This window comes from Bos taurus, chromosome 10, assembly GCF_002263795.3.
Source record: "Bos taurus isolate L1 Dominette 01449 registration number 42190680 breed Hereford chromosome 10, ARS-UCD2.0, whole genome shotgun sequence".
NCBI classification, from domain to species: Eukaryota; Metazoa; Chordata; class Mammalia; order Artiodactyla; family Bovidae; genus Bos; species Bos taurus.
In genome coordinates, this window is record NC_037337.1 from 36,707,564 (window position 1) to 36,735,028 (window position 27,465).

Genomic DNA, 27,465 nt, shown 5'->3' on the forward strand with positions numbered 1-27,465 from the left:
CGAACCTCCATCCATAGTTCTTCAGGCACTCTATCAGATCTAGTCCCTTGAATCTATTTGTCAACTTCCACTGTATAATCATACGGGATTTGACTTAGGTCATACCTGAATGGTCTAGTGGTTTTCCCTACTTTCTTCAATGTAGGTCTGAATTTGGCAATAAGGAGTTCATGATCTGAGCCACAGTCAGCTCCTGGTCTTGTTTTTGCTGACTGTATAGAGCTTCTCCATCTTTGGCTACAAAGAATACAATCAATTTGATTTTGGTATTGACCATCTGGTGATATCCATGTGTACAGTCTTCTCTTGCGTTGAAGAGGGTGTTCGCTATGACCAGTGCGGTCTCAGCAAAACTCTGTTAGCCTTTGCTCCACTTCATTTTGTACTCCAAGTCCAAATATTTCTGTTACTCCAGGTGTTTCTTGACTTCCTACTTATGTTTTCCAATCCCCTATAGTGAAAAGGACATCTTTTTGGGGAGTTAGTCCTAGAAGGTCATGTAGGTCTTCACAGAATTGTTCAACTTCAGCTTCTTCAGCGTTATTGGTTGGGGCATAGAGTTGGATTACTGTGATATTGAATGGTTTGCCTTGGAAATGAACAGAAATCATTCTGTCATTTTTGAGACTGAGTCCAAGCACTGCATTTTGGACTCTTTTGTTAACTATGATGGCTACTCCATTTCTTCTAAGGGATTCTTGCCGACAGTAGTAGATATAACAGTCATCTGAGTTAAATTCACCCATTTCAGTCCATTTTAGTTCACTGATTCCTAAAATGTTGACGTTCACTCTTGCCATCTGTTTGACCCCTTCCAATTTACCTTGATTCATGGACCTAACATTCCAGGTTCCTATGCAATATTACTCTTTACAGCATCGGACTTTGCTTCTATCACCAGTCACATCCACAACTGGGTGTTGTTTTTGCTTTGGCTCCATCTCTTCATTGTTTCTGGAGTTAGTTCTCCACTAATCTCCAGTAGCATATTGAGCACATACTGACCTGGGGAGTTCATCTTTCAGTGTCCTATCTTTTTGCCTTTTCATACTGTTCATGGGGTTCTCAAGTAGCATACTCCAGTAGCATACTGAGTGAGAAAGGGCAGCTAGGTAAGCTGGCTGGACTTGTCTGCTTTAAAGTAGGTCTGGACTGGCAGTCATTAATTTGGTGAGATTGTCATCTCTCCCTAAATTCTATTTAGCTCACAAAACAATCTTTCAAGACGTAGTAATCTCTCATTTACAGGAGTCCTTTTCCTTCCTTGTATCTGCCTCAATGATCAGAAATGCAGTTCTATGAAGTCCTAGGTCTTCTATTCCCAAACTCCCTTCCACCCAATACTGATATTTACTCCTCCCTTGGAGGGCTTTTTGCTTTTGTGTTCTTGAAACCAAGGACAGTTCTTGTTTGCAACCTTTTTCCTCTTGTTTCATTTGGCTTCTCTGAAGCACACTGACGAGTGTCTATATTCCTTTAGGCAAATAATTGGATCTATTTTTGATAAATGGTTTTTGCTGACAGAAATAAAGAGCGGGGCCACTTCCTGTAATTGCAAAACCCCAAAAGGTCTGAAAACCAAAAATTTTGTGTAACTCTTTTGGGAGCAAAACCTGAACTGTCATACTACTTATAGTCCTATTTTATCCTTCTTAGTATGATTATCCACCCATTTTTCTGCAGAAATGTGTTATTAGAGTGCTGACCAGACCCACTTGAAGTGTTATGTAATATGACCAGTATATATCCTTTGTTATTATTTAGTTGCTAAGTACTGTCTGACTCTTTTGCAACCCCATGGGCTCCATAGGAGCCCACAAGGCTCCTATGTCCATGGAATTCTTCAGGCAAGAATTCTGGAGTGAGTTGCCATTTTCTTCCCCAAGAGATCTTCCCGACCCAGGGATCATACCGGGGTCTCCCTCATTCCAGGCGGAGTCTTTACTGTCTGAGCCACCAGGGAAGCTCCCATACCCTTTGTTAAGTTTTCAAAAATCCAGAACTAGACTTGGGTTCTGGAACATTTGGCCCCAAGGTTTCAAATAATGTACTGTGGATGTACTGTGAACGTGTGGTGTTAAACTCACTTGCTGAACAAGATAACTCCTCTCTGTTCAGACTGATAACTCTGCCTGCAAACTGACCTCTAATATTGAGAAGCAGCTGTCCTCACATTGTAAAACCAAGATGATTAAAATTCTTTAAAATAGTTCTGTTCACAGTACCTACTGCAACAGTAAGATAAGGGACAATTCTCAAATACCAACTTTAAGAGTTCATTAATGCAAGACAACATCTTGCGCCACCCCCTCACCACCAAATATTGGAATGAGGCAGAGCAGTGAGCTTCCTGCTACTGCAAATCCCGATACCAGCAAGTAGGAAACATGAAGCTCTCACCATTCACAATCTCATGTCCAAAAAACATCTTCACTCCTGGGACACTGAGACCAGTCTCTACATTCTTCACTGTTATAGAAAATAATTCATTTGATTAATTAAAAAGTAATAGTCCCTAAAACTTTAAGAAAATATGATACCTCTCAAAATTGCCCAAATCTGAATTTTATAAAAACCACCAAATTCTCTTCCCCAAGGAATGAAGATTCAAAGCTAAAATACAGCTAAATTATAAAGCTATAACCTTGAAACAAGTGGTATAAAGAACAGAGGGAACCCCAGAATGATCAAAGATACACTGAAAAGGCAGAAGTAATACACCAAATTTAAACTTCTGCCAAGAATATCCTAAGGCCTCTGGGGCTAAAGACTATCTATTTATTATATTTCTACTGATTTTCATTCCACCTAACTCCAGAAAAAAATTTAAGGCATCTGACTACTTCTAGAGTCCATACCCTTTTCATGCTACATGCCTGATCTATGAATTTTCAGAGACAACAGCCCAACCCCTGGCCCAATTACAGGCTCTTCGGTGAGTAGGTAAAGGATTTAGAAGTTTAGATGTCATGTTTACAACACAGTGTCATTTTTTCTAGATGGAAATGCTCACAGCATCTGTATATCTCCACATCTCTCAGCAATTGAAAACAGTGGAGTTTCATTCTCACTAGTCCATTGAATATATTCTTTGCTGTTACTGCTGTTTAGTCACTAAGTCATGTCTGACTCTTTGCAACCCCACTGATTGTAGCACACCACGCTTTCCTGTTCTTCACTATCTCCCAGAGTTTGCTCAAATTCATGTCCATTGAGTTGGTGATACTATTTAACCTTCTCATCCTCTGCTGCCCTCTTCTCCTTTTGTCTTCAACCTTCCTCAGCAGCAGGGTCTTTTCCAATGATTCAGCTCTTCAAATCAGGTGGCCAAAGTATAGGAGTTTCAGCTTCAGTATCAGTCCTTCCAATGAATATTCAGGGTTGATTTCCTTTAGGATTGACTGATTTGATCTCTGTGCAGTACAAACTCTGCAGACTCCCAAAAGGCTTCTCCAGCATAATTCGAAAGCATCAATTCTTTGATGCTTAGCCTTCTTTATGGTCCAACTCTCACATCTGTACATGACTACAGGAAAAACCATAGCTTTGACTATATGGACTGTCTAGGTTTGTCATAGCTTTCCTTCCAAGGAGCAAGTATTTCTTAATTTCATTGCTGCAGTCACCATCTGCAATGATTCTTGAGTCCAAGAAAACAAAATCTGTCACTGCTTCCACTTTTTCCCTATCTATCTGCCATGAAGTGATGGGACAGATGCCATGATCTTAAGTTTTTTGAATGCTGAGTTTTAAGCCAGCTTTTTCACTCTCCTCTTTCACCCTCATCAGGAGGTTCTTCAGTTACTATTCACTTTCTGCCATTAAAGTGGTATTATCTGTATATCTGAGGTTGTTTGTATTTCTCCTGGCAATCTTGATTCCAGCTTATAATTCATCCAGTCTGGGATTTTACATGATGTACTCTGCATATAAGTTAAATAGACAGTTACAATATACAGCCTTGTCATACTCCTTTCCCAACGTTTAACCAGTCTGTTGTTCCATGTAAAGTTCTGACTGTTGTTTCTTGATCTGCATACAGGTCTCTCAAAAGACAGGTAATTGATGTCTGATATTGGTTGTCTGATATTTCCATCTCTAAGTGTTTTCCACAGTTTGTTGTGATCCGCACAGTCAAAGGCTTTATTATAGTCATTGAAGCAGATGTGTTTTTTTTTTTTTAGAATTCCTTTGCTTCCTCTATGATTCAACAAATGTTGGCAATTTGATCTCTTGTTCCTCTGCCTTTTCTAAACCCAGCCTGTACATGTGGAAGTTCTCAGTTCATGTACTGCTGAAGCCTAGCTTGAAGGATTTTGAGCATAACCTTACTAGATGCAAAATGAGCACAATTGTACGGTAGTTTGAACATCCTTTGGCACTGCCCTTCTTTGGGGTTGGAATGAAATGACTTTTTCCTGTCCTGTGGTCACTGCTAAGTTTTCCAAACTTGCTGACATATTGAGTGCAGCACTTCAGCAGCAGCATCTTTTAGGATTTTAAATAGCTCAGCTGGAATATATCCTATGGTCAAAGATCACCAACTGCCTATTTGTAAAGTCCCCTGGAAGTTTACTATCTTATACTTGGCTCTCATGCATCCTTTGACAATACTGTTCTCTACTTTCTTGACTTACAAGACATTCTTAGTGTTTATTTCCTTTCCTACTAATTATCCAGAGTCATCATACTAAGCACCTAAGCTAGGCACCATGCTAATTAATTGCCTATGTTTAATTATCCAGTAACATAATGAGACAGGCATTTCATTATCTTCTTTATGGAGGAATCTGAGGCTCAGAAAGGTTGAATAACTTGCTCAAGGTCACACTACTAGTAAGAGAGTCAGGATTCAAACCCAGGCCTCAGTGATTTTAATATGCATCTTATAACCAGCATTTCAGCGTCTCCCTGATTTGCTCCTTCTGGTCTCCTCAGCTGCCTCTACCACCACTGCTTGCCACTTACACACTGACAGTCCCTAGGTTATGTTCTTCATCCTTCTACCTTCTCCTTGAGTGATCATATCCACTTCCTAGTCATCCTAATCCCTCATTTCTCCAATATGGATTATTTCTCTGAGGTCTACTCGAATTTTCAACTAATGGCAGACTTACTGCAAGATTTTTCAAACTGATCATTACCTTCTTGCAGTAACCAACAAACCTGTTCCTCTTCCCATTTCTATCAATAACAGTATTATATGTCAAATCTCAGTCATAAATGTAGAAGTCATTTTCCATTTCACTTTGACTATCTAATTGATTACTAAATTACTAATCCCCTCCATTCCTTGACAAGATTAAGCTCTGACTCCCATTACTTCCTCTTTACTGGGTACCTTGATTGCCTGAATAGTTCCCTGTCTTATTCTCCTTGTCTCTTGTTTCTCCCTACTTTAAAGTTTCCTTCACACTGCTATCATAGTGATGTCACTCCCTGCTTTACCCAAATAGTACATAAAATAAGTAATTCAGTTCAATTCATTCATTTAGCCATGTCCAACTCTTTGAAACCCCATGGACTGCAGCACACCAGGCTTCCCCGTCCATCACCAACTCCTGGAGCTTGCTCAAACTCATGTCCATTGAGTCACTGATGCCATCCAACCATCTCACCCTCTGTCATCCCCTTCTCCTCCTGCCTTCAATCTTTCCCAGAATCAGGGTCTTTCCCAGGGAGTCAGTTCTTTGCATCAGGTGGCCAAAGGATTGGAGTTTCAGCTTCAACATCAGTCCTTTCAATGAATATTCAGGACTGATTTCCTGAATCAGTGTATCTCCTTGCAGTCCAAGGGACTCTCAAGAGTCCTCTCCAACACCACAGTACAAAAGCATCAATTCTTCAGCATTCAGCTTTCTTTATGGTCTAACTCTCACATCCATACATGACTAATGGAAAAACCATAGCTTTAAGTAAATAGGTATAAAGAAATACATTCAACTTCTTTAGGAATATTTTTTAAAACATGCCAAAATAAAATATCACTCTTTGCCTATAATACTAACAAACTCTGAGAAAAGATACACATTTGCATTTCTTAAAAACTCAAGGCTAGGTTATTTACTGAAATTCACTCACACATTACTAGTAGCAAAGTAAAAACATATAACCTTTTGAAAAACTATTTAGAAACATGCATCAGAAACATTTAAAATATCTGTAACTCTCACCCAGTATTTTCACTTCTAGGAACTATTCCTAAGACAATAATTATAAAATATAACAAATATAAAAATGTATTTTATAATTATAATTTATTATAACTCATAATTATAAAATATACAATTATATTTTAATTGTAACTTACTATAATTTATAATTATAAAATATTACAAATTTTTTAAGGTTTTTAAGCTTTTCATTTTAAAATGTTTAGCCATTAAACTGAAGTTTCAAATAATATAAGAAAATGTTACACTGCTAACTAAAAAAATGCATATATGATATACCCAATTTCTTATGTCAACTACATTAAAACTATATAATTAAACACTAGAGAGAAATATACCAAAAATTTCATCAGAATTGAACACTGTTGAACGAGCATGTGGCATTTACTGACTATTATCTACTTAGTGCCATTTATTCAGGCTACCAATGTGCTCATTCTCCCCAGACAGCAGTGTCTATTAAATTTCCAAGACATCTCTTTAAGATGAGAAACAACCCCCTACCCTATCTTTCCTCTTCCTCCTGTGTTTACTCCACCAGCTACTACCATATCCCCTTGAGGTTTGAAGCCATATGGTGAAGATGGTACTATAGAAAGACAAAGAACAACTCTGGGGAGAGTCACAGTAGCTCTGGGATACGTGCCTTCTTTTACATGATTTGTTTAGGCCACTAGAAGTGAATCTGTTTCTAGCAGCTGAGCACAGTTCCTAACTGATACAGCATTAAAAATTTCAGGCAAGTAATTTGAAAATCTATATGACTCCGATTTAAAAGATATTTCAGATTGTTTCTCTTTGCTTTCAGAAGTTCCAAATGTTATGACATGTGGAGGTCCTTCTGATCTGCCCCATGCTTATTTCTCTCTCTAGCCTTATCTCTCACCATATCCTCACACTGAAATTTACTTAGATTGTCTTTTGGGGTTTTTTTGGCTGCACCATAAGGCATGAAGATTCTCAGTTCTTTGACCAGGGATAGAACCCCTGTCTTGGGCAGTGGAAGTGAGGAGTCTTCACCACTGGACCTCAGGCAAGTCCCATACTTAACATTTTCTGAATGCACCAAGTTTTCAGTTCTCTACTTTTACATATGCTGCTACTTCTTCCTAAAACAATGGTCCTCTCAAAGAGTGTTCTCCAGCACAGAATCAGCATCACCTGGAAACTTCTTGGAAACACAAATTCTTGAACTCCACTTAAGACCATAAGAATCAGAAACTCTTTGAGGGGGTGGGAGGCATCAATCTGTGTTTGAACAAGTCTTTCAAGTGATTCTGAAATATAGATGAAGTCTGAGAATCATTGGCTTAAAACAACCTTCCCCGCTTTTCCCAACCAGTTAACTCTTGTGAAGTTACATCTAATTCCAAATACAGTTCTGACATCAATTCCTCCTTTGAGAAGCCTTCCCCACTGTCTTAGATCTAAATTAGAAACTTTGTGTTTCCATAGAGTCCTGTGTGTCCTTCTATCAGAGGATATCACACTGCATTATATCTTTCTACTTATTTATCTGTCTCCTTCAGTTCAGTTCAGTTCAGTCGCTCAGTCATGTCTGACTCTTTGCGACCCCATGAATTGCAGCACGCCAGGCCTTCCTGTCCATCACCAACTCCTGGAGTTCACCCAAACTCATGTCCATCGAGTCAGTGATGCCACCCAGCCATCTCATCCTCTGTCGTCCCCTTCTCCTCCTGTCCCCCATCCCTCCCAGCATCAGGGTCTTTTCCAATGTGTCAACTCTTCATATGAGGTGGCCAAAGTATTGGAGTTTCAGCTTCAGCATCAGTCCTTCCAATGAACACCTAGGACTGATCTCCTTTAGGATGGACTGGTTGGGTCTCCTTGCAGTCCAAGGGACTCTCAAGAGTCTTCTCCTACACCACAGTTCAAAAGCATCAATTCTTTGGCGCTCAGCTTTCTTCACAGTCCAACTCTCACATCCATACATGACCACTGGAAAAACCATAGACTTGACTAGATGGACCTTTGTTGGCAAAGTAATGTCTCTGATTTTTAATACGCTGTCTTGGTTGGTCATAACTTTCCTTCCAAGGAGTAAGCGTCTTTTAATTTCATGGCTGCAATCACCATCTGCAGTGATTTTGGAGCCCCCAAAATAAAGTCTGACACTGTTTCCACTGTTTCTCCATCTATTTTCCATGAAGTTATGGGACCAGATGCCATGATCTTCGTTTTCTGAATGTTGAGCTTTAAGCCAACTTTTTCACTCAGGTCCTCTTTCACTTTTATCAAGAGGCTTTTTAGTTCCTCTTCACTTTCTGCCATAAGGGTAGTGTCATCTGCATATCTGAGGTTACTGATATTTCTCCTTACTAGTGTAAGTTTTTCAAGGACAGAGACCATATTATTCTTATCCATATCCCTGCTACCCAGCACTGTACCTGGGATATAAAACTCAATAAATGATTACCAAATGAATTAATATTGTAAAAGCCTGATATCATCCCATCCTAGCCCACAAAAGTTTAACTAATAATATGGCTTAACAGTAATACTAATCTCTCAAATGTCATTTACACCTTTCAATTGTGAACTTGAAACTTACTGTGCCAGGAAAACAACTACTCTAAGAAGTCAATATTCTAGCTGAATAAAAACTCTACATTGAGGCTTCAAGATGAACACATGGAAGAGGCTAAAAGGGTGGCATGCTTAGAGACAGTAGAAACTCTGAGCCCGTTCCCACAAACCTTGCCCTATAAATCTCCTCCATCTGGCTGTTCCTGAATTATATCCTCCGTAAAGGAACTGGAATTGAAACTGGGAGGTGTAAAGGCTACACTGTGACCGTGAGGATAACAGGCGATCACTGAAGCGGCAGAGTAGGAGCACAAGATGCCTCATCTCTCCTGGAATCTTTCAGCCACTGCACTCTTCCTCAGCAGTCTACCTCCGGGCTTCTTTGTGCATGACAAAAATTAGACCCTTACCGTCTTTGGAATTCGTCTGTTGAAGCCAAAAGCAATTCTATCTAATACAGTTTTCATTTTTAATTTCAAGGTGCATATGGAGAGAAATTAAAAGATGTACCCAATTTTAAAAAAACCTATATACTGAAATTTTCCACTATCATGTCAATAGAAGTACAGGGGTGGACAAGCCAGCATACACAGTCATATTGCTCCATTAGGGAAAATAACATGCTAATCTTCCTCCCACCTCTCCCCTAAAATAGGATTAATGCCACTCTTCCAGTTGCTAAGAGAGCCCAGAATCATCACCCAAACACACTTATTAGTCTCCTAGAAGGCCGGAGATTATGAGAAATAAAATGAGACCTTTCTTCAGAACAACAATCTTGTCAGGGTCCACATGCTGCAGCACTCCTTCAAAAATGCCACAAACTAATGTGAGTCTCACTCTTCTCCACAAAATCTGGTTGAGGAAATGGTAGTCACTGCTGAGATCCATGCTATTTGATTCCAAGGGGAGTCTTCAAATAGCCTTCTTTAATATCTAAACCCTTGAAAATAAAAGAGATCAATGATTTTTTAAATATTTTGGGAAAAATGAGGTTATTTTTCCTTTCATCATACTTGGGACAAGAAAAATAAAAATATTCGAGTAATTCTGCTTATCATTTAGAATTATAATGAGAAAAAGATCATTGCAAGTATCAACTCTAACTTATACATGGGAAACTGAAAACTATAAGACTTCAGGCAAAGAGGGTTTGATTTCTTTGTCTATAAAATGGCCTAATATCACCTATCCTTCCTTAGCTAAATGGAGCAAGAAGAACATTTAGAGGCCTTTCAAAAGCATATACATACACCATTTTAACATCAGCCAAAAAAACTAAAAGATCAAATGAAAAAAAAATGATATTGGCAAACACTTGACAACACATGTTGCAATGAATTGTTTACCCAGAAATGTCCAGGATCTAATCTCTTCTGGATATAACCTCTTCTAGATTAATAACACTTCCAGAGTTTCACACTGTTAACAACCAAAGAATAAGTGAGTTAGAATTATCACAATTTCTGCATTACCAATCCAGTTGCCATGTCACTCTGAGGGCCATTCCACCCCACCTTAGCCACAGCTCAGGGACTGGGCTGCTGTGATGTCACCAACCAGTCACCAACCAGTCATGTGCAGCCTGACAGATTAAACCGCCACACGCCACGCAACGGTTTTCTAAAATTCAACTGTTTTTGTAAAAATGATGTATGCTCATTATAAAAAGGATAACAATGCAGAAATGCACAAAAACTTTATCTTGCAGAAATAACTGTCATTCACAGTAGATACTCTTATATCCCTTAGTGTAATACTGTAATTTAAAAGATGAATTCTTTTTTAAAAAAAGATCTTTTAGAACAATCCTGTTATTTGGATGTCTTTGTATTTTGAACCTCAGCTAAGTGTTCCTCCACAGTGGTTTAAATTTAAAAGTGGCTTGCCTTCACCACACTTGGAATAGTCAACTAGTGAATTTTGCAACTTAGTTTAACTACAAAAGATTGACCAAATAACTAAGGCCCAATTCATCTAGGAAGAAGGTGAGAAGTTACATAGTGTTTTTAACCAGATAAATAACTTACACTTTAATATTTTAAGGTCTAGCAAGTGTTTTCACAACTGTTGTTTGTTGCCCACAACAACTGCCTGATTTACATATGTAGAAACTGAGGCTTAAATTAAGATTTAAGACACCTGCCCAAGGTTACACAGCTAGAAAGTAGTGGAACCTGAACTAAAACCAGGCCTCTAGTGGAGATGAGTGCAGCACCGAGTGTTATGCTTCCAGAGGGAACACAGAACAAAGTCACCAGAGTGCCTGGAAAAATCATTCTTCCTTGTTCCAGTCAATTCAACAAGCAAAAGGGGAATTTTTACAGAAATAAAAGACAATATAAAAATGGAAAAACCAGCCCTTACTAGAGATAAAAATTAACTTACATTTTTAAAAGATACATAAGAAATAAGCTTGTGAAATGCTTGGGGAAAAAAGGAAATTTAAGAAATGTTAAAGTAAATCAGAAAAACATTAACACAAAGCAAAGATAGCTCTACTGCGGACAACTGCAAAAGGTAAGATTCAAGATTAGTAAGGAGCAAGGTCAGGATCCAGAGATGGGCTTCACGGCATACTCAGAAAACGGACACTCAAGTTGCTGACAACACAGATTTTTCTACCGTACTTATTTATGCTCTTAAGATAAAAAGAAGCTCCTGTGGCCGAGACGGGCATATCCAACATGTCACCCTTTGCTGATGAAGGCAGACATCATTAAGTCAGAGGAGAGCAAGTCAATCATGAAAATAACTCAGTGTAACTAGAACCTCCGTAACCTAAGTTGACTACCAGCCCTCTAAGACAGTCTTCTAGGGCTTAGGTACTAAGTGAGATCTGTCAGAATTTGGTTCTTCTGTAAGTGAAACCAGTTTTGTATAAAATAACAGGGGTGGCGAAGGGGTGTAAAGGCATTGAAGCCACAGCAAATGAACTGGTTCTCCTGAGGTGTACTAATTCGACAGGTGGCTTTAAACGTTTTCAAGAAAACAAACAAAAATATGCCATGAGAACAAAATCCAAATTTCCTCATTTTTAACGCAAAATAAGAAACTTAAACGGCGGCCATACGTTAAAATCTGTACTCCGCCGTTAGGTTGTTTTTTTTTTTTTTTTCTCCAACGGAAATTTGTGCCTGTTTCAGCCAAACGGTGAATTCCTAGAGCTTCAATCTTGAACTGAAAAGAGAAGGACTTCTTTTAAGGAAGAAATCTCGGAACGTTCCAAACCCTCGGTAGCAGTTACCAGAGGGCAATCCCGAAATCAACTAGAGAAAGTACGCAGCTAGGGTGCTGACACGCTGGAGCCGACGCCTACCGGCTGTTTCCCGAGGAGCCAATCGGCGCGCGGTCCCGAGACTGGCTCGCGAGCTCCCCCTGCGGCTTGGAGGAGAGAGAGCCTCCAGGAAAAAATGCAGAGGTGCAATGCAACTCCCAGCATGCAGTTCCCAGGAGACACACCCTAGCGTTCAACCGAGCCACGTTTTGCCGCTCTGTTTTTTGTTTCTCTTCGCAATCCATACTAACTGTAGGGTGGGATTTCTAGTGTTATAGTTCTGTGAGAAACAGGTTGGCTACACTGACTGCCACAGGTCAGTGTGTTGTAAAACAGTGGGTCAATGGCGTTGCCCTTTTAGTTGCGGGCGCTAGGCACAGTGTGGCATTGCCCCTTTAAGACCGGTGGCATCATGGTTCCGGGGGCGTGGTCTGTTTTTAGTTAGACCCGGCCCGGCGCTGGGCTAATTCATTCGGGGCTGGAGCTAGGAACGTCGACGTCGGCTCCAGCGCTGAGCGCAGCCTCACTCCCAATTGGCTGGGCCTCCGGCCTGCCTATCGCCGCGCACCACCCCTGGGTTCCCTTCCCAGTCCGCAGTAGAAATACTGCCTTCTCCCTTCTTTGACCCCGGCCCTTCCTCCCCTTCGTCCCTCCCTCTTACCGCCTCTGTCGCTTCAGGCGCCCCTGCTCCCAGCGGAGCTCCCGGCTTGGTGATGGGGTCCCGGGCCTCCACGTTACTGCGGGACGAAGAGCTCGAGGAGATCAAGAAGGAAACTGGCTGTGAGTTCGGGTAGGGGTTGGGAACGCGGCCGGGCGCCTCTGGCTGGCCTCACGACCGAGGGCGACTGTCGCTGAGATCTGGAGCTGGGGTGCTGAGAGTTTGGGGGTTCCTAGGCATCCTCCAGCGCTGGAGCTTCGGGGATGATGGAGGACCTGTTCTTACAGCTAAGGCTACCCGCGGTAGGACTCTGGCTCTTGTGCGGCTCCCCTTCTCATCAAAGACAGGGGTCGCGATCACCCGTCAATCACTGATCCCGCTCTTTTCTCCTTCCCCTGCTCTTGAAAGTCCCCAAACTCTTTTCCTTTGTCTTTCCTCGTACCAAACTTAAATTCAGGAACTCTGGATAGGTCTTGTAGAAAACATTGTCTTCTTTCCTGTGACGTTTCTAGACAAGGACTTAAAACCACTGACAACTGTGGGAAATCAGACAAATTCTTGCCGCAACTGGAAAAATAAATCTAGAAAGTGAGATCGTGTAGTAAGGTTTTTGAAGACGTGACCTGGTGATGGAACACCGTAAAGAGTCAGGAGTCTGAGAGTATGAGACTTCTTTCATTCTGAGCTTGTGGAGAAAAAGTGCAGATATTGTGACTACCAGTTTTTTATTTACACTGAGGATGCTAGCTGTCCTAATTTCAGATATATTGATTTCTACTATGCTGGTGTATTTCATGCAGTCGCCATGGAAATTGGATGTGCTCCAAAAATCTCAGTGAATTTGTAGAGGAACTGATTTCTGTGGTCTAATCTCTTCCTCTGAATCTGAAAGAGGCAACAGGGTTTTGTGAATTCAGAAGCCCTGTAAAACACCATGGTACATTTGTGTAGCCCTTGATAATGGATACAATATTTCTCAGTAATCCATTATGACTCTTGTATTTTACATGAGTTATGTAAGCATCTGGGCTCTGAGTCTTCATAATTTCTGTTTTTGATAATGAGATGGCCACAAAGTAACTCAGTGATTCATTTGCAGAAAATATTGAATGCTGGGGGAACCTCAGAATCACTCAGGCAAGGGTGGCCTGAGACCAATTAAATAAATACTTTGTGATAGCCCATGCTTTCTGATAGCCCAGCTTTCTAGAATCTTCAAGTTGGAAGGGATGTTATTTAGCCTCATCCCTTGTCATATTGGTTTACTGTTTTCAGCATCTCCTAACTTAGTCATTAAGCTTCTCTATAAAGATTTTAAGGAGCTCACCACCTACCAATGAGTCCTTTTTATGATTTTGAATGAAGACAAGAAAGTAGGTAGATGTTTATAATGTGCAGTACTTGTTTAGCCACTTGACCTTGTGGTCATTTTATTACTTACTCTGATTCCAAGAGTAGAAACATAGATGGTTTGGATTCAGCAAGCATTTTATTACATCTTGTGGCTATGACCTCTGGCCACACTTGTAAACATAAGAACTACTTTAGGTCTAAGGTGACACCAGAATTAAAGCATTCTTTCTTAAAATAAAGAGTCACATAATGAGGGAGTATAAACCAGAGTGCTGGTGGGAAAAAGCTGTTTTTCCCTCAAGAGGAAGGGAGCAGTAATCCCATTCTTGTTTTATTATGTTTCACCAAATGAAAGTGGCCTTGATTGCCTTGGGACTCTAGGTTTTTTCACTGTGTGACTGTGAGAATGGAGTACTCCTGCAGAGCTATTTTCCTAGTTGCCGAAAAGAGAATCCAGCCTGAGGGAGAGTCTCAGCCGCACCAGGACAAATGTACATATTGAGCCAGAAAGTGTAATGAAACAAGTACTTATTGAATTTTTGCAGCGTCTATACTCAGTACGGGGAGAAGGAAATGGCAACCCACTCCAGTTTTCTTGCCTTGAGAATCCTGTGGACAGAGGAGCTTGGAGGGCTGCTGTCCATAGGGTTGCACAGAGTCGGACACAACTGAAGCAACTTAGCATGCATGCATGCATTGGAGAAGGAAATGGCAACCCACTCCAGTATTCTTGCCTGGAGATTCCCAGGGACAGAGGAGCCTGATGGGCTGCCATCTATGGGGTCGCACAGAGTCGGACACGACTGAAGCAACTTAGCAGCAGCAGCATTCTCAGTACAATACTGGGTATTTAAAATAGGTAGTGACAAAAGATGCCCACAAGAGTTAGGATTAGCATCAAACATGCTGCTGCTGCTAAGTCACTTCAGTCATGTCCCACTCTGTGTGACCCCATAGACGTCAGTCCACCAGGCTCTCCTGCCCCTGGGATTCTCCAGGCAAGAACACTGGAGTAGGTTGCCATTTCCTTCTCCAGTGCATGAAAGGGAAAAGTGAAAGTGAAGTCGCTCAGTCATGTCCGACTCTTAGCGACCCCATGGACTGCAGCCTACCAGGCTCCTCCATCCATGGGATTTTCCAGGCAAGAGTACTGGAGTGGGGTGCCAAGCATCAAACATAAGATACCTGAAATTATGTAGCACCCCTTCCAGAACTCAGGGAACAGTCATTGTGAACTGGCCTTGAGGAGGAATTGGGCCATGATATATGCATCAATTGATTAGATTTGGATAAATTAAGCTAGAGCATTTTGAGTGGCTTCCAGGCATCTCCCCTGACCTGCTACTCTGTCATTCTGCTGTGGGAGTTGAGCTGTCAGTTTCTCCAGTTAGTGCCCATCAGCAGAATTGATTTTTAAAGCAATAGTTTTAGCATGATGCAAAAGGTTTAGAAGAATAAAAACAGCAAACACCTGAGGGTGGTGTAGAGTGATGAAATTCGCCCTGTTTTCCTCTGCTTCTTGTTCTATAAAGAGTTTGGGGAACTGTCATTCTGAAACACTTCAAGTTAAGAACAAGTACAAGACATTTCACTACTCCCTTTGCCAGAAGAAAACGTACCATAAATAAGTAAAATTGACTTTATATGCAGTATGAAAGCTTTGTTATTTGTAAGTCTAAATTGGTTAGAGTTCATGTATGACTAGTTTATCCAGTATTTGAAATGTAATCTCTTAAGTGTTTAGAAAAGTACTTCTAAGTAAGAATTCCTTGTACACCTTTAGTTTCATCATCTGTAAATGAAAATAAAAATAGTACAACTTTTTGAATTCCTAGTGAGGATTAAATGAGAAAAATTATGTAAACTATGTAGAATAGTGTCTGGGTATGTAATAAGCACCAGGTGTTAGCTATTTTCATTTTGATCTATAGATAACAATCATCTTATCGTGAAAACACCATTAGCATATGCTAGTTATAAAAACCACGTCTAGTATATAACTGGAGAGGTGACAGTATTTTGCACTTTGTCTGTTTTCCGGAGACATTGGACTAGGAATCACGTTTTCCCAACTTGAAGAAATAAAACTTTGGAAGGAGTAGAAATCCTGATATATCCAAGAGTTAAAAAAAAAATACTGTCTAAAGACACGAGTTGGCATAAAACATTTGCTATATTGTCTTAGTTCTGTTATCTTCTTTCACACTTCAGCATTTCCATAAGTTAAAATCATTTGAGTAAAAGCTGTCAGTAGGGGAAAGGTCAGAGTGTCTTGGGAGTTTCTGAAATCTCCACCCTTAGTTCACTTAACTATATGGCAATAACCTGGGTGTGAATGACTTAAAACCTTTACAACAGAAAATAGCCACATAGTCCTTGAGGAACAATTCACACCAGCTGAGTAGTGATAAATTCCAATTGATTTATTTTTAGTCTCTGTCTTCTGGTATGTGTCACGTGATATGGCAAAGGTGCTGAACAGGTTTGGGAAGTAAGTTCTACAGGCCAGTGAAGTTCTATTTGTTTGAAGGGGTGTAGTGATGATGGCATTAGTGTGGATTTCTCTGTAATTGTAACAAAGAGCACAAGCCTGGCAAAGGCAACTGCTTGAGAATAATTTCCTGAGCTAGAATGTAAGTGGAAGTTCAACTGAAGGCTGTTCCTGCCTCATGACACAGGACACATTCATGGCCCTCAGCTGCCTTGCCATGGTGCCTGAGGGTTCTGCCACTGCAGAAGATCCTGCTGTCTCCAGCTCCTACTGAAAGAGCATTGCACATATTACTAACATCTTCAGCTGATTTTGGATTAAGTGATTTGCAAAACTCTGTACCTCCCCCACCCTACCCCCCCACCTTTTTATGATGAAAAATTTCAAACATACAGAAAAGTTAAAATAGTATAATGAACATCCATATAATTCAACATTTTAATTCAACGGTTGTTAACATTTTGCTATATTTGTCTATTTGTATATGTGTGTGTGTGTGTGTATATATATATATATTCTTTTTGATGAACCATTTTAAAGTTGCAGATAGTCAAACTTTTCACCCCTTAAGCTTTAAGCATATATTCCTGAGGACAGGGATTTGTTTCCTGCATAACCACAATACTATTATCACACCTAACAAAGTTTGACTCTGGCTAAGAAGACTGAGGAATTCGGGTGCTGGGGAGACTTTTCATTATGTACACTTTTTGTACTATTTTTACCATGTGGATAGATTGTTTTCTCAAACTAAAAAAAACAACCTAGTATAAAAAGAAATACAACTTGAATGTGATCATTGTTTAAGAAAAGTAACCTGAAGTATAATACTGTAAGTATTAAAAACTGACCCCATGGGCTAAATATTATGAAGTTTTTAAAAAGCACTCCAAAGCAATATAGAAAAATTATGAATTAATAAATGAAAAATAAGCTATTATAACTATGTAAAGTGCACAAGTGACATATTAGGTAATATATGAAGACATGAAAACAGTGGCATTGATATTGTAAACAAATTTTGTCTTTTCAAAAAGTCTTTTGAGAAAGTTAGTCATTCTTGAACCAACTTATTTTGTGAAAACTAAAAAAAAACTTTAGTTCTAGAGCAACATTTGAGGCCTGAGGCCATAGCCTGTTCAGGTTCCTGAAGAAGACAGTTGTGGCTGGCAGAATCAAGAGAAAGGTGGAGACTAATTAGTACAGCAGTAAAATTGTACCTGCAGGCTCACAGTATAAGGATAATGATGATAATAGCTAACCTGGCATGCTTACCAGGTGCCAGACCTTGGCCAAGCACTTTTCTCTCCTGGACTGAGTTAGTTCACTGCACAACCCCATTCACTCAGCCCTCATTCGTGAGCTGTGGTGCCATGTTTGGAATCAGACTGTCAGCCTGACTCTCAGAGGAGTGTTTACTGAGCTGCGCACACCTGCCTATCGGGCAGAAAGGTCCCCACCGGCTTCCTCAGTGTCTGGGCTCCTGCTGGCTCTGCCCTGGCAGGGGTGGTTCTGCCTCTTCTTCTGCTCCCTGCTCTCCTTGAGAGCTAGCACAGAACAGAGCCCAGGCTGGCTTGAAACCTGAGGCTGAAGAATTTACTGCTTGGCCCGGGGTGTCCTCTCATACTAGCTTTGGGCCACTCACTTCCTGTTTCTCCTGCGTGTGCCTGTGTTAATTTTGTCCCATTGTTCCCAAAACTGCGAGTGGGTTTTTGTTGCATGAGCTGGGGGAGGAGGACAACTATCAGAACTCCCTGAGCCACCCCTTTACCCCTGAAGGTACAGCCTAGGACAAAGTCCACACTTGTCACACCCTTTTTGGCTGTTGTCTTTTCTCCTTTGATAACTATTTTTTTCCCTCCTATCTCCAGTCTACCCCGAGATTAAACTATTTCCCAGGAATTCCTTTTTTGCGTTTTCAAAGTTTCATTGTCTACCTGTGGTTAGTCCCTCATTTTAATTGTCAGCTTGTACCTGAGTTAGTGCAAAATGAGGAACAAAGTAACTTCCTTGTAGATGTCATCTGAAGATAGCACAACCGTTTTACAGATTGCCTAATCTTCTTTCTTGGAACCCATTCCTTTACTGGGAACTCAGTGGAGCTCATGCAGTTGCAGAGAAAGAGGCTGACCCAAGGCTGTAGTGATTTTTTACCCAAAGATCAGCCCTGAGGGAAAAGATAAAAGTCACTGATGCTTGAGGAAAAGTAAACTAGATTTTAAAAATACTGTCTGTTTCACATGCCCTAGTCCTTAATTCAGCACATGTTACCTACCCAACTGCACAAGTCTGAAACACCAAACTGATTAATAGGGATGTGTTTTTGATCAAAGCTGGAATTTTCATAGCTTCTAAGTCAGGGTACTGAAAGGTGAAAGTTTCACACTTTCCTTTTAAACTAAATTTAGCTTTGTTTTGTTAAATCTTAACCAACTGACATTTAACACAGTCTTAATTAACCCTAGACTTCACTCTTGAGAGTCAATTTTGTTTACTCTTGATTTATTTTCTAACTCCTTTCATTCTTTCTGTTTTGACACACTAGAGGTGAGTTAGTTGAGACATCGCACCACTTTACTGACTTTGAAGCATTTAATGGTGAGCTGGGACCAGAAAGGCAGCTGGTTTCCAAAGGGCCACTCACATTCAGGTTGAATTTGACCAGAGGACAACTTCTGTAACTGCAACTAATTCTGTGTTCTTCAGTTTCTCACAGTCAGATCACCCGCCTCTACAGCCGGTTCACCAGCCTGGACAAAGGAGAGAATGGGACTCTCAGGTAGGCATTTCCTTTCTTTATTTCCTGCTAGTGGCTGAATAGCTGCTTTTATCCAGAGAGCTTACATCTGGCAGGCAGAGAGCAGGGACCATTTCTTCACGCATCTTTAAGTGTTATTGATCCACAAGGGACTTAAACAGAACAATGGATTTACATTTATCACTAGGTGCTCGCTGCTTTACCCCCTGCTCCCCTTAGTTTGATTGGCCATTACTCGGACACGACTGAGCGACTGATCTGATCTGATCTGATCTGGTCCTGGAAATGTACCTTCGGGAATTTCAGCTCTCTCTGCTTGGATTTTCCCACAGCCCTTCCCCAAACATGGTAGCTTTCAGGAGACTGATCCATAGCAAGCCAAGGTGGTCTAAGTTGCTTTGTCCTCTTTTCTCTAATTTCTCAACTCAACCCAATCCCTAGGGTACATCAGTTTATATGTATTAATGTTAGATAAGGTGGTCAGTATATTTATCTAGAGCAGTGTTTCTCAACTAAGGGCTATTTTCCCGAGTGGCCAAATACCTGGAGACATTTTGGATTGTCACAGCTGGGGAATGCTACTGATGTCTAGCGGGTCAAGGCCAGGAATGTGGCTGACCATCCTACAATGCACAGGACAATCCTTCCTAAATGTCAGTAGTGCCAACGTTGAGAAACTGGTCTAGAGTAAGTATATGACTTCAGATTTACTGTGAAGCTCTATCATTTTATATTTGAAAATGTCTTGTCATAGTCAAATGAAATATCTCCTGAGCACCACCTCCCAACCTAATTCTTAAGTAACACCTAACTCTTGTTACTATTATTTCTCAGCTTTGATTGACTGATAGAACAAAGCTGTTTGCCTTTCTGGTGGATGGCAAGAAATAATGTAGGCTTCTAGCACAGGTGTGGGGTTAGCATAAAAGGGGAAAGAATATAGTTGCTAAGCCTTTGTGTATAATCCTCAGGCAGAACAGCTTAGAAATCTATAGGGCCGTGTTTGTTTAGAGCCATGTCTGGTTTCGCTGGAAGCTGGAGTTGACCAAGATCATGCTGTCCAGTCATTAAAGTCAACGACTATGGAGTACCTATCATATGCAAAGACCACACTTGTACTTTGTCTTTTTAATTTAATTTTACTTTTGAGGCAAAAGACACATTACATAAAATTTACCATTAAAAAGTGTGCTTTTTAGTGGCATTAAACACATTCACAACACAGTTTAATACGTTCACGTGTTACCACAGTCTAGTTCTAGAACATTTTCATCAGCTCAGATGGAAACCTCATGCTCATTGAGTAGTCACTTCCCATTCCTCTTTCTATGGACATTTCATACAAGTGGAATCATACAGTGTGTGGCCTTTTGTTCACTCGCTCTTTTGTTCACTAACTCATTTTACATGGTGTTTTCAAAGTTCTTTCATGGTGTGTATCAGTACTTCTTTCCTTTTTACGGCTGAGTAACATTCCCTTTTGGGCTTCTCTGGTGACTCAGTAGTAAAGAATCCAACTGCCAATGCAGGAAATTTGGATTTGATCCCTGGGTGGAGAAGATCCCCTAGAGAAGGAAATGACAAGCCCACTGCTATTCTTGCCTGGGAAATCCCATGGACAGAGGAGCCAGGTGGGTTACAGTCCATGAGATCACAAAAGAATTGGACAGGACTTAGCAACTAAACAGCAACAACAGTATTCCACTGTATGCATAGACTATATTTTGTTTGTTCATTCATCATTTGGTGGGGATTTGAGCTGTTAACATCTTTTGCCTATTATGAACATTTTTGTGTGGACTTATGTTTTAAGGATATAAACTTAAGCATATGTACTTGAGCATATACCTAAGAGTAGAATTATGGGTCCTATGATAATTTTATGCTTAATTTATTGCAGACCCACCAAACTATTTTCCACAGCTCTGTACTATTTTACATTCCCACCAACAATGAGACGCAAGTTCAAATTTCTCCTCATCAGCACTTTTTTTTAATTTATTTTTTAAATTGAAGGATATTTGCTTTATAGAATTTTGTGGTTTTCTGTCATACATCAATAAGAATCAGCCATAGGTACACCCATGTCCCCTCCCTCCCCAACCTCCTTCCCATCTCCCTCCCCACCCCACCCTTCTAGATTGTCACAGAGCTTCTGTTTGAGTTCCCTTAGTCATACAGCAAGTTCCCATTGTCTATCTATTTTACATATGGTAGTGTAAGTTTCGATGTTACTCTCTCCATGCATCTCACCCTCTTCTCCCCTCTCCCCGTGTCTATAAGTCTATTCTCTATGTCTCTTTCTCCATTACTGCCCTGAAAATAAATTCATTGGTACCACCTTTCTAGATTCCATATATATGTGTTAGTATAAGATATTTATATTTCTCTTCCTGACTTACTTCACTCTGTAAAATAGGCTCTATGTTTGTCCACCTCATTAGAACTGACTCAAATGTGTTCCTTTTTATGGCTGAGTAATATCCCATTGTATATACATACCACAGCTTCTTTATCCATTCTTCTGTTGATGGACATCTAAGTTGCTTCCATGTTCTAGCTATTGTAAATAGTGCTGCAATGAACATCGGGGTACATGTGGTTTTTCAATTTTGGTTTCCTCAGGTCATATGCCTAGGAGTGGGATTGCTGGGTCGTATGGTGGTTTTATTCCTAGCTTTTTAAGGAATCTCCATACCATCTTTCATAGTGGCTGTATCAATTTACATTCCCACCAGCAATGCAAGAGGGTCCCCTTTTCTCCACACCCTGTCCAGCATTTATTGTTTGTAGACTTTGCTCATTAGCATTTATCGTCTCTCTTTTAATTTTAGTAGATGTGAGTGGTAGACCATTTTGGTTTTGATTGCACTTCCCTAGTGGCTAATGATGTTGAGCATCTTTGTGCTGCTTGACCATTTGTATGTCTTCTTTGGGGAAATGCATATTCAAGTCCTTTGCCTGTTTTTCAATTGGAGTTTGTCTTTTTTGTTGTTAAGAGTTCTTTTTATATCTGAGATACCAGACACGATCTGCAGATATTTTTTCTTATTCTCTGAATTGTCTTTTCACTCTCTTTCTAGTGTTTTTTGAAGCACATAGCTTTAAGCTTTGAAGTCCAGCTTACCTAACTTCTTTTGGTGTGCATGCTTTTCATGTTGATTCTGTGAAACCATTGCCAAGTCCACGGTCATGAAGATTGCCCCTATGTTTTCTTCCAAAGAGTTTTATGATTTTAGCTTTTATATTTAGGTCTTTGATTCATTCTTCATCACACCATGCGGATTGTGAAATCTGAGTTCCCCTACCAGGATTTGGACCTGGGCCCTGGCAGTGAAAGGGCCAAGTCTTAACCACTGGACCACCAAGGAATTCCCTCATTTTTGAGTTTCTTATGTGTATATACACACAGAATTTTTTGGTATATTTATACAAAATGGAAAAAAAGAAAGAGGGCGGGGTGGGGGCGGGGCTTCCCTGGCAGTCCTGTGGTTAAGACTCCTTGCTTCCACTGCAGGGGATGTAGGTTCAGTCCCTGGTGGTCGAACTAGATCACACACGCTGTGCAGTGTGGCAAAAAAAAAAAACAACAACACAAGACACAACAACAAAGCAGTGTTGTGTGTGTAGCAATAGAAAGAAATATAAGAGTCAAACTTTATTTTTTGACCTGTGGATATCTAGCTGTTCCAGCAACATTTGCTGAAGAGACTATATATATTTGTACTTGAAAAATAAATCAGATTAGAATATCTATATTTCCATAAGCCCAAATACTTGAATAATTTACTAGAGTTTGGGATTATGTCTTTCTCATAAATTAAGATTTAACCATTAAGTGAAGATATAGAATTCACATTAGTTTTGTGTCCTTTTCTTTTTTCTAGAAAGTAGTTATTTATAAATGTGTATATTTTAATCACTTTCATGGTTTGCTGGGAAAAAAATGGAACATCTTTTGTAAAAGGAGCTGTTTTTCCTCAGAAAAGGTAAAACTTTTCACGTGTCAGCTAGTGTTACCTGCTCCTTAAAATGTAGGCAATATTTGCTCAGCCCCTAAAATGTAATTTCACACTCTCTGAAAAGCCAGTGAACTGACTCACTCATTTGATGCCTATCTATTAAATACCTGTAATGCAGTAGACACTGTTTCTCTTCTGGTTTCTACAAATTCTTGGTAGAGGAAAAGCTGGTAGGAAGTGATGGGATAATTTTTTATTTCGTGGTTACCTAGATCTAGCTGACTTTTTTGTGTTCAGCTTTACAAAGTGCTTGGTCTAAATTCTGTGCTTTGATCTCTGTCATGGATGTGGATCAAAATGTGGGGAAAACCCCAAGCCACCTTGAGTGCAAGAGAAAATTACCCTGTTGTACTACATGGTAGACAACTGGCATGTTTCAGTCAACCCTTGAACAAGGCAGAGTTAGAGATGGTGGCCCTCTGCACAGTCAAATCTGAGAATAACTTGTAGTCTGCCCTTCGTGTACGCAGTTCCACATCCACAGAGGCATCCAATGACGGACCTGTAATACTATGATACTTACTATTGAAAAAATCCGCACAGAGATGGAACCATGTTCAAGGGGCAACTAAGTATGTAAATCATTTTGTTGTACCCACCCATTGTCAGGAATTTCACACTGGCTGTGCCTCCTGACAATGGCCATCTCAGCCTCTGGCCATCTTGTTAGATTGTCTTCCCCTTTCTCTCATTCTAGCCTTAGAGAATACCTGGTAAACTCAAAATTCTTTCTTTTTTTCCAGATTCTTTTATGGTAATAGAGTGATGTAGCTGCCTCCTTTACTGCCTTTAGTGCCAGACTCAGCTCAAGTTCTGTCTTGACCTTTCAATAACCCATCAGGGTACTCAGCTGAATACAAGTTACCTCCAGTCTTTTGTTAACCTGTAACAGGTCCCACTTTCCTAAGAAAGTTATTAGGAGAAATTTTTTTCTTCTATATTTTCTTCACTTTCTTCTCCCAAGATGCTCTATGTCTGGGGCTTGAAGCCAAATTCTCCAGAGTGAGAGACTATAGTGTACTGTCCAAGACATTCTGTACTCCTTTTTTAAAAGTGTCAGTCTGTGGGAACATGAAGCAGAAACTATGGAAGGCTTTGGTTAGAAATGGAGCTTCAACAAAGTGCTTTCAAAGGTTCAACTCCAAAGTATGTTTTATAAAATACTACATCCATGGCCTACCCATAGGTATTAAGTTAAAATGATTGGTAATCTTCAGATTGATATTTCATGTACTGTAACTTCACAAATCTTACTTTCTTCAGGTGTCATTATTTTGAGTGAAATATTTCTATCTCTGCCATTGAAATTGGTCTTTGAAAAGGCAACTGGGTCTTACAAGGTGCCCTGAAATGGTCCTTTGTAGGTCAGGTCAAGCTGAGAGCCTGGTCATTATCTGAATACAAAGAAGGCTTCTTTTGTTTAAATATCCTTGAAAAAGTGGAAGTGACCTTTGAAAAGGCAACTGGATCCATAAGATGCCCTGAAATGGTCCTTTGTAGGACAGGTCAAGGTGAGAGCCTGGCCATTTTCTGAATACAAAGAAGATATCTTTTGTTTAAATATCCTTGGTACTGATCTAATCTGTGGGGTTAGATGTCAGGATAATGACTACCCTTTGGGTTGGGGAGCAGATAGACACAAAGGGAGCATGAAGGAAGGAAGGACAATATCTGGGTCCTGATTGTGATTGAATCCTTGATTTGGGTGCTGGTTATAATCTGCACTGGTGAAACGTCATCATACTGAATGCTTGTGATTTGTACTCTTCCCTGTATGTATGTTATACCTCTTTAAAAGTTTACTTTAAAAATATCCTGTGCATTGAGCAAGTTTAACATTGGATCTTCGTCAGATATTTTCTTTGATGTAATACCATGATGAAAAATATTCCTGGGTATTAAGTCATGCAGGTTAAATTGACTCTAGGGAGCAGTACAGACCAGTTAAACTCTGCAAGGAAGTTATTACTGAAACTACTAGTTGGCCGTGTTGTTATATTATCACTTTTAAAAAGATTACCTGTAATTTTTAAGAGATTGTGTCCTAAGTGGTAGCCATTTATCTGCTTAAAAACTGAGTGCCTTTGAGATTCATTTTCTTGTTTGACTTTATCCAGAGGATAGATGATTTCAGTATCCTGGATAAGCTCTTGCTTTGTACAGAGTGCTCTCAGTCATTCCATAATGGAGTTTCACAGATGAGAACCATGATGCCAATCTAATTCTCATTTTTTTTATTACAGTAGGTAATCTTTTTTTTTTTTACTCTCTTGAAAGCTTCAAATATATCTTCCTGATGTTCTGAAATTTCACAAAATTATATCTTTTTGTGGGTTATTTTTCATTATTCATTGCTTGGTATCAGGTGAACTTTCTCAATCTAAAAATACCCCTTTGAATGGAAAGTTTTCTTCTGTTATTTATTTCCTCCCCCTCTTCTTTCTTATTGATTTTTATGCCTTTATTAGTTGGCTATTGGACCATCATGACTCAGTTTTCTCATGTTTTCTGACTGGTTTTTTTCCTTTGCTTTCTGGAGGATATCCTCAAATTTATGTTATAGACCTTTTGATGAACTTGGCTACAATCACATTTTTAATTTCCAAGAAACTTTCTTGTTCTCTGACCTCTGCTCTATCGTAGTAGCTTATATTTGTTTTATAGTTGCCAAAACTTATCAAATGTCTATTGGGTTACTTATTAGAATATTTCAAACTCTCTTTTGTTCCCTGAATTATCATTACATCTATTCATCTTGGGGCTTCCCAGGTACTCAGTGGTAAAGAATCTGCCTGCCAATGCAGGAGACGCATGTTCAATCCTGGGATGGGGAGGATCCCCTGGAGGAGGAAATGGCAACCCACTCCAGTATTCTTGCCTAGAAAATCTCATAGACAGAGGAGCCTGGCAGGCTACAGTCCATGGAGTTGCAAAGAGTCAAACACAACTGAGCATACACACATGCTTTTCATCTTGATCTTACTCTTTTATGTTATTGATTTTTCCAAAATGCTGGTGAGCCTTAATTGTCCATTCCTATTTATGAAAAAGCCTGGATGGGGTAATGTAGAAAATGGGCATAGGTTTGTTTGTGGTTGGTTTCTCACAGGGCTTTCCCTGGATGGAAGGACTGACGACAAGCCGTCTATACTCTGAGCAGGACCAGTAAGTTGGTAGACCTTTCTTTAGGGCGTGTGGTTAGGGAGCAAGGGGACAGATTTGCAGTTCTCTTCCCCCAATGAAAGGACTGTGGTCCTGGGGAGCCAGCCTCCCATACTTGGCCAAAACCCTGCCCAGGTGGCTCTTCCAGTTTCTTTCCGTAGCAGCTCCCCATTTTTATCCTGGGGACAAATGGTTTTATGTTCCTGGGATGGGTGCTGGCAGCAGTGGGCAGCTGGCCCATTCTTTAAAAGTTCTGGTAATTAATTTCCCTGAATGCTGTTAATACTTCCCTCGCCTGGCAATTCTGAGTGTGGTGCCTTGCTGAGGCTGCAGGGCAGAATGGCTATCAACCCTTCTACTTTGACTTATCACTACATTTGTGTCTGTTTTCTAACTTCCAGAATTTGTCAGAATTCCTTGTCTACTAACATATTCCTCCCACCCTGATTGTTTATGTCATGGCTGTATTCCCATGTGTAAAATTTTACTGACATTTCAGAGGGGTTTAGAGAATGAGAGGAGGTAACGTGTGTGTGATCACTTTCTCAACCAAAAGTCAGATGCAGCTTTGCAAATAAGTGACTGGCCCTAGAATACTAAAATAAGTAGCAAAGACTGGATTTAGAACTTTGGCACTTTATATGAAAAATTCTATTATAAAACAGAAAACCAAGATCGTTTTATCAAGAACAGTCAACAATAATAAACTGTATATTGTTTAATAGTTTATAAACTGTTTCTTAATACTCTTATTTTTGTATTGATATTTTCAACAGTATTCCCCTTGATCTTAGAGACGTCATTGTATATACAATCTAAATTCTAAGAGTAGAGTTAAAAAATGTCAAAAGACAGGGTTTAGAACTTTACTGATGTTGGAAATCCACGACTAGATTCCTCATGGAGACTGACAGAGTTAGGCTAGATTGTGAACTCACCACTTGACACTAGACCTGGTATTTTAAACTGTCTTTTTGCAACTAAAATTACTTAAGCTTGTTAGACAATTACTTAAGCTTGCCGT

The 27,465-nt window shown here is 40.0% G+C and overlaps 3 protein-coding genes across 7 annotated transcripts in view; 2 read left to right on the forward strand and 1 right to left on the reverse strand.

The window, feature by feature from the left end:
- The window catches only part of EXD1 (exonuclease 3'-5' domain containing 1), a 42,755-nt gene extending 30,764 nt beyond the window's left edge, over nt 1-11,991 (reverse strand). Inside the window, exons 1-4 of one of the 5 annotated variants that reach the window (XM_010809218.4) lie at nt 11,794-11,991; nt 10,070-10,142; nt 9,479-9,663; nt 2,401-2,469 (exon numbers count right to left, since the gene is read on the reverse strand). In XM_010809218.4, the coding sequence (XP_010807520.1) occupies nt 2,401-2,469; nt 9,479-9,611 (202 nt within the window). In that variant the 5' untranslated portion in view covers nt 9,612-9,663; nt 10,070-10,142; nt 11,794-11,991. Of the gene's footprint in view, nt 1-2,400; nt 2,470-9,478; nt 9,664-10,069 lie in introns of all 5 variants that reach the window. The other 4 variants (XM_059890817.1, XM_059890818.1, XM_024997976.2 and 1 more) reach the window with 4 other exon arrangements.
- An 87-nt stretch (nt 11,992-12,078) lies between these two features.
- Nucleotides 12,079-27,465, forward strand: part of CHP1 (calcineurin like EF-hand protein 1) — a 36,249-nt gene continuing 20,862 nt past the window's right edge. Inside the window, 3 exon segments of the mRNA NM_001075576.1 lie at nt 12,079-12,313; nt 12,676-12,777; nt 19,206-19,278. Of these exon segments, the coding sequence (NP_001069044.1) occupies nt 12,711-12,777; nt 19,206-19,278 (140 nt within the window). The 5' untranslated portion in view covers nt 12,079-12,313; nt 12,676-12,710.
- NUSAP1 (nucleolar and spindle associated protein 1) overlaps nt 12,468-27,465 on the forward strand; it is a 99,832-nt gene continuing 84,834 nt past the window's right edge. The window contains exons 1-2 of the transcript XR_009496071.1: nt 12,468-12,777; nt 19,206-19,278. The gene's annotated coding sequence lies outside the window, so the exon portion shown is untranslated. The remainder of the gene's footprint in view (nt 12,778-19,205; nt 19,279-27,465) is intronic.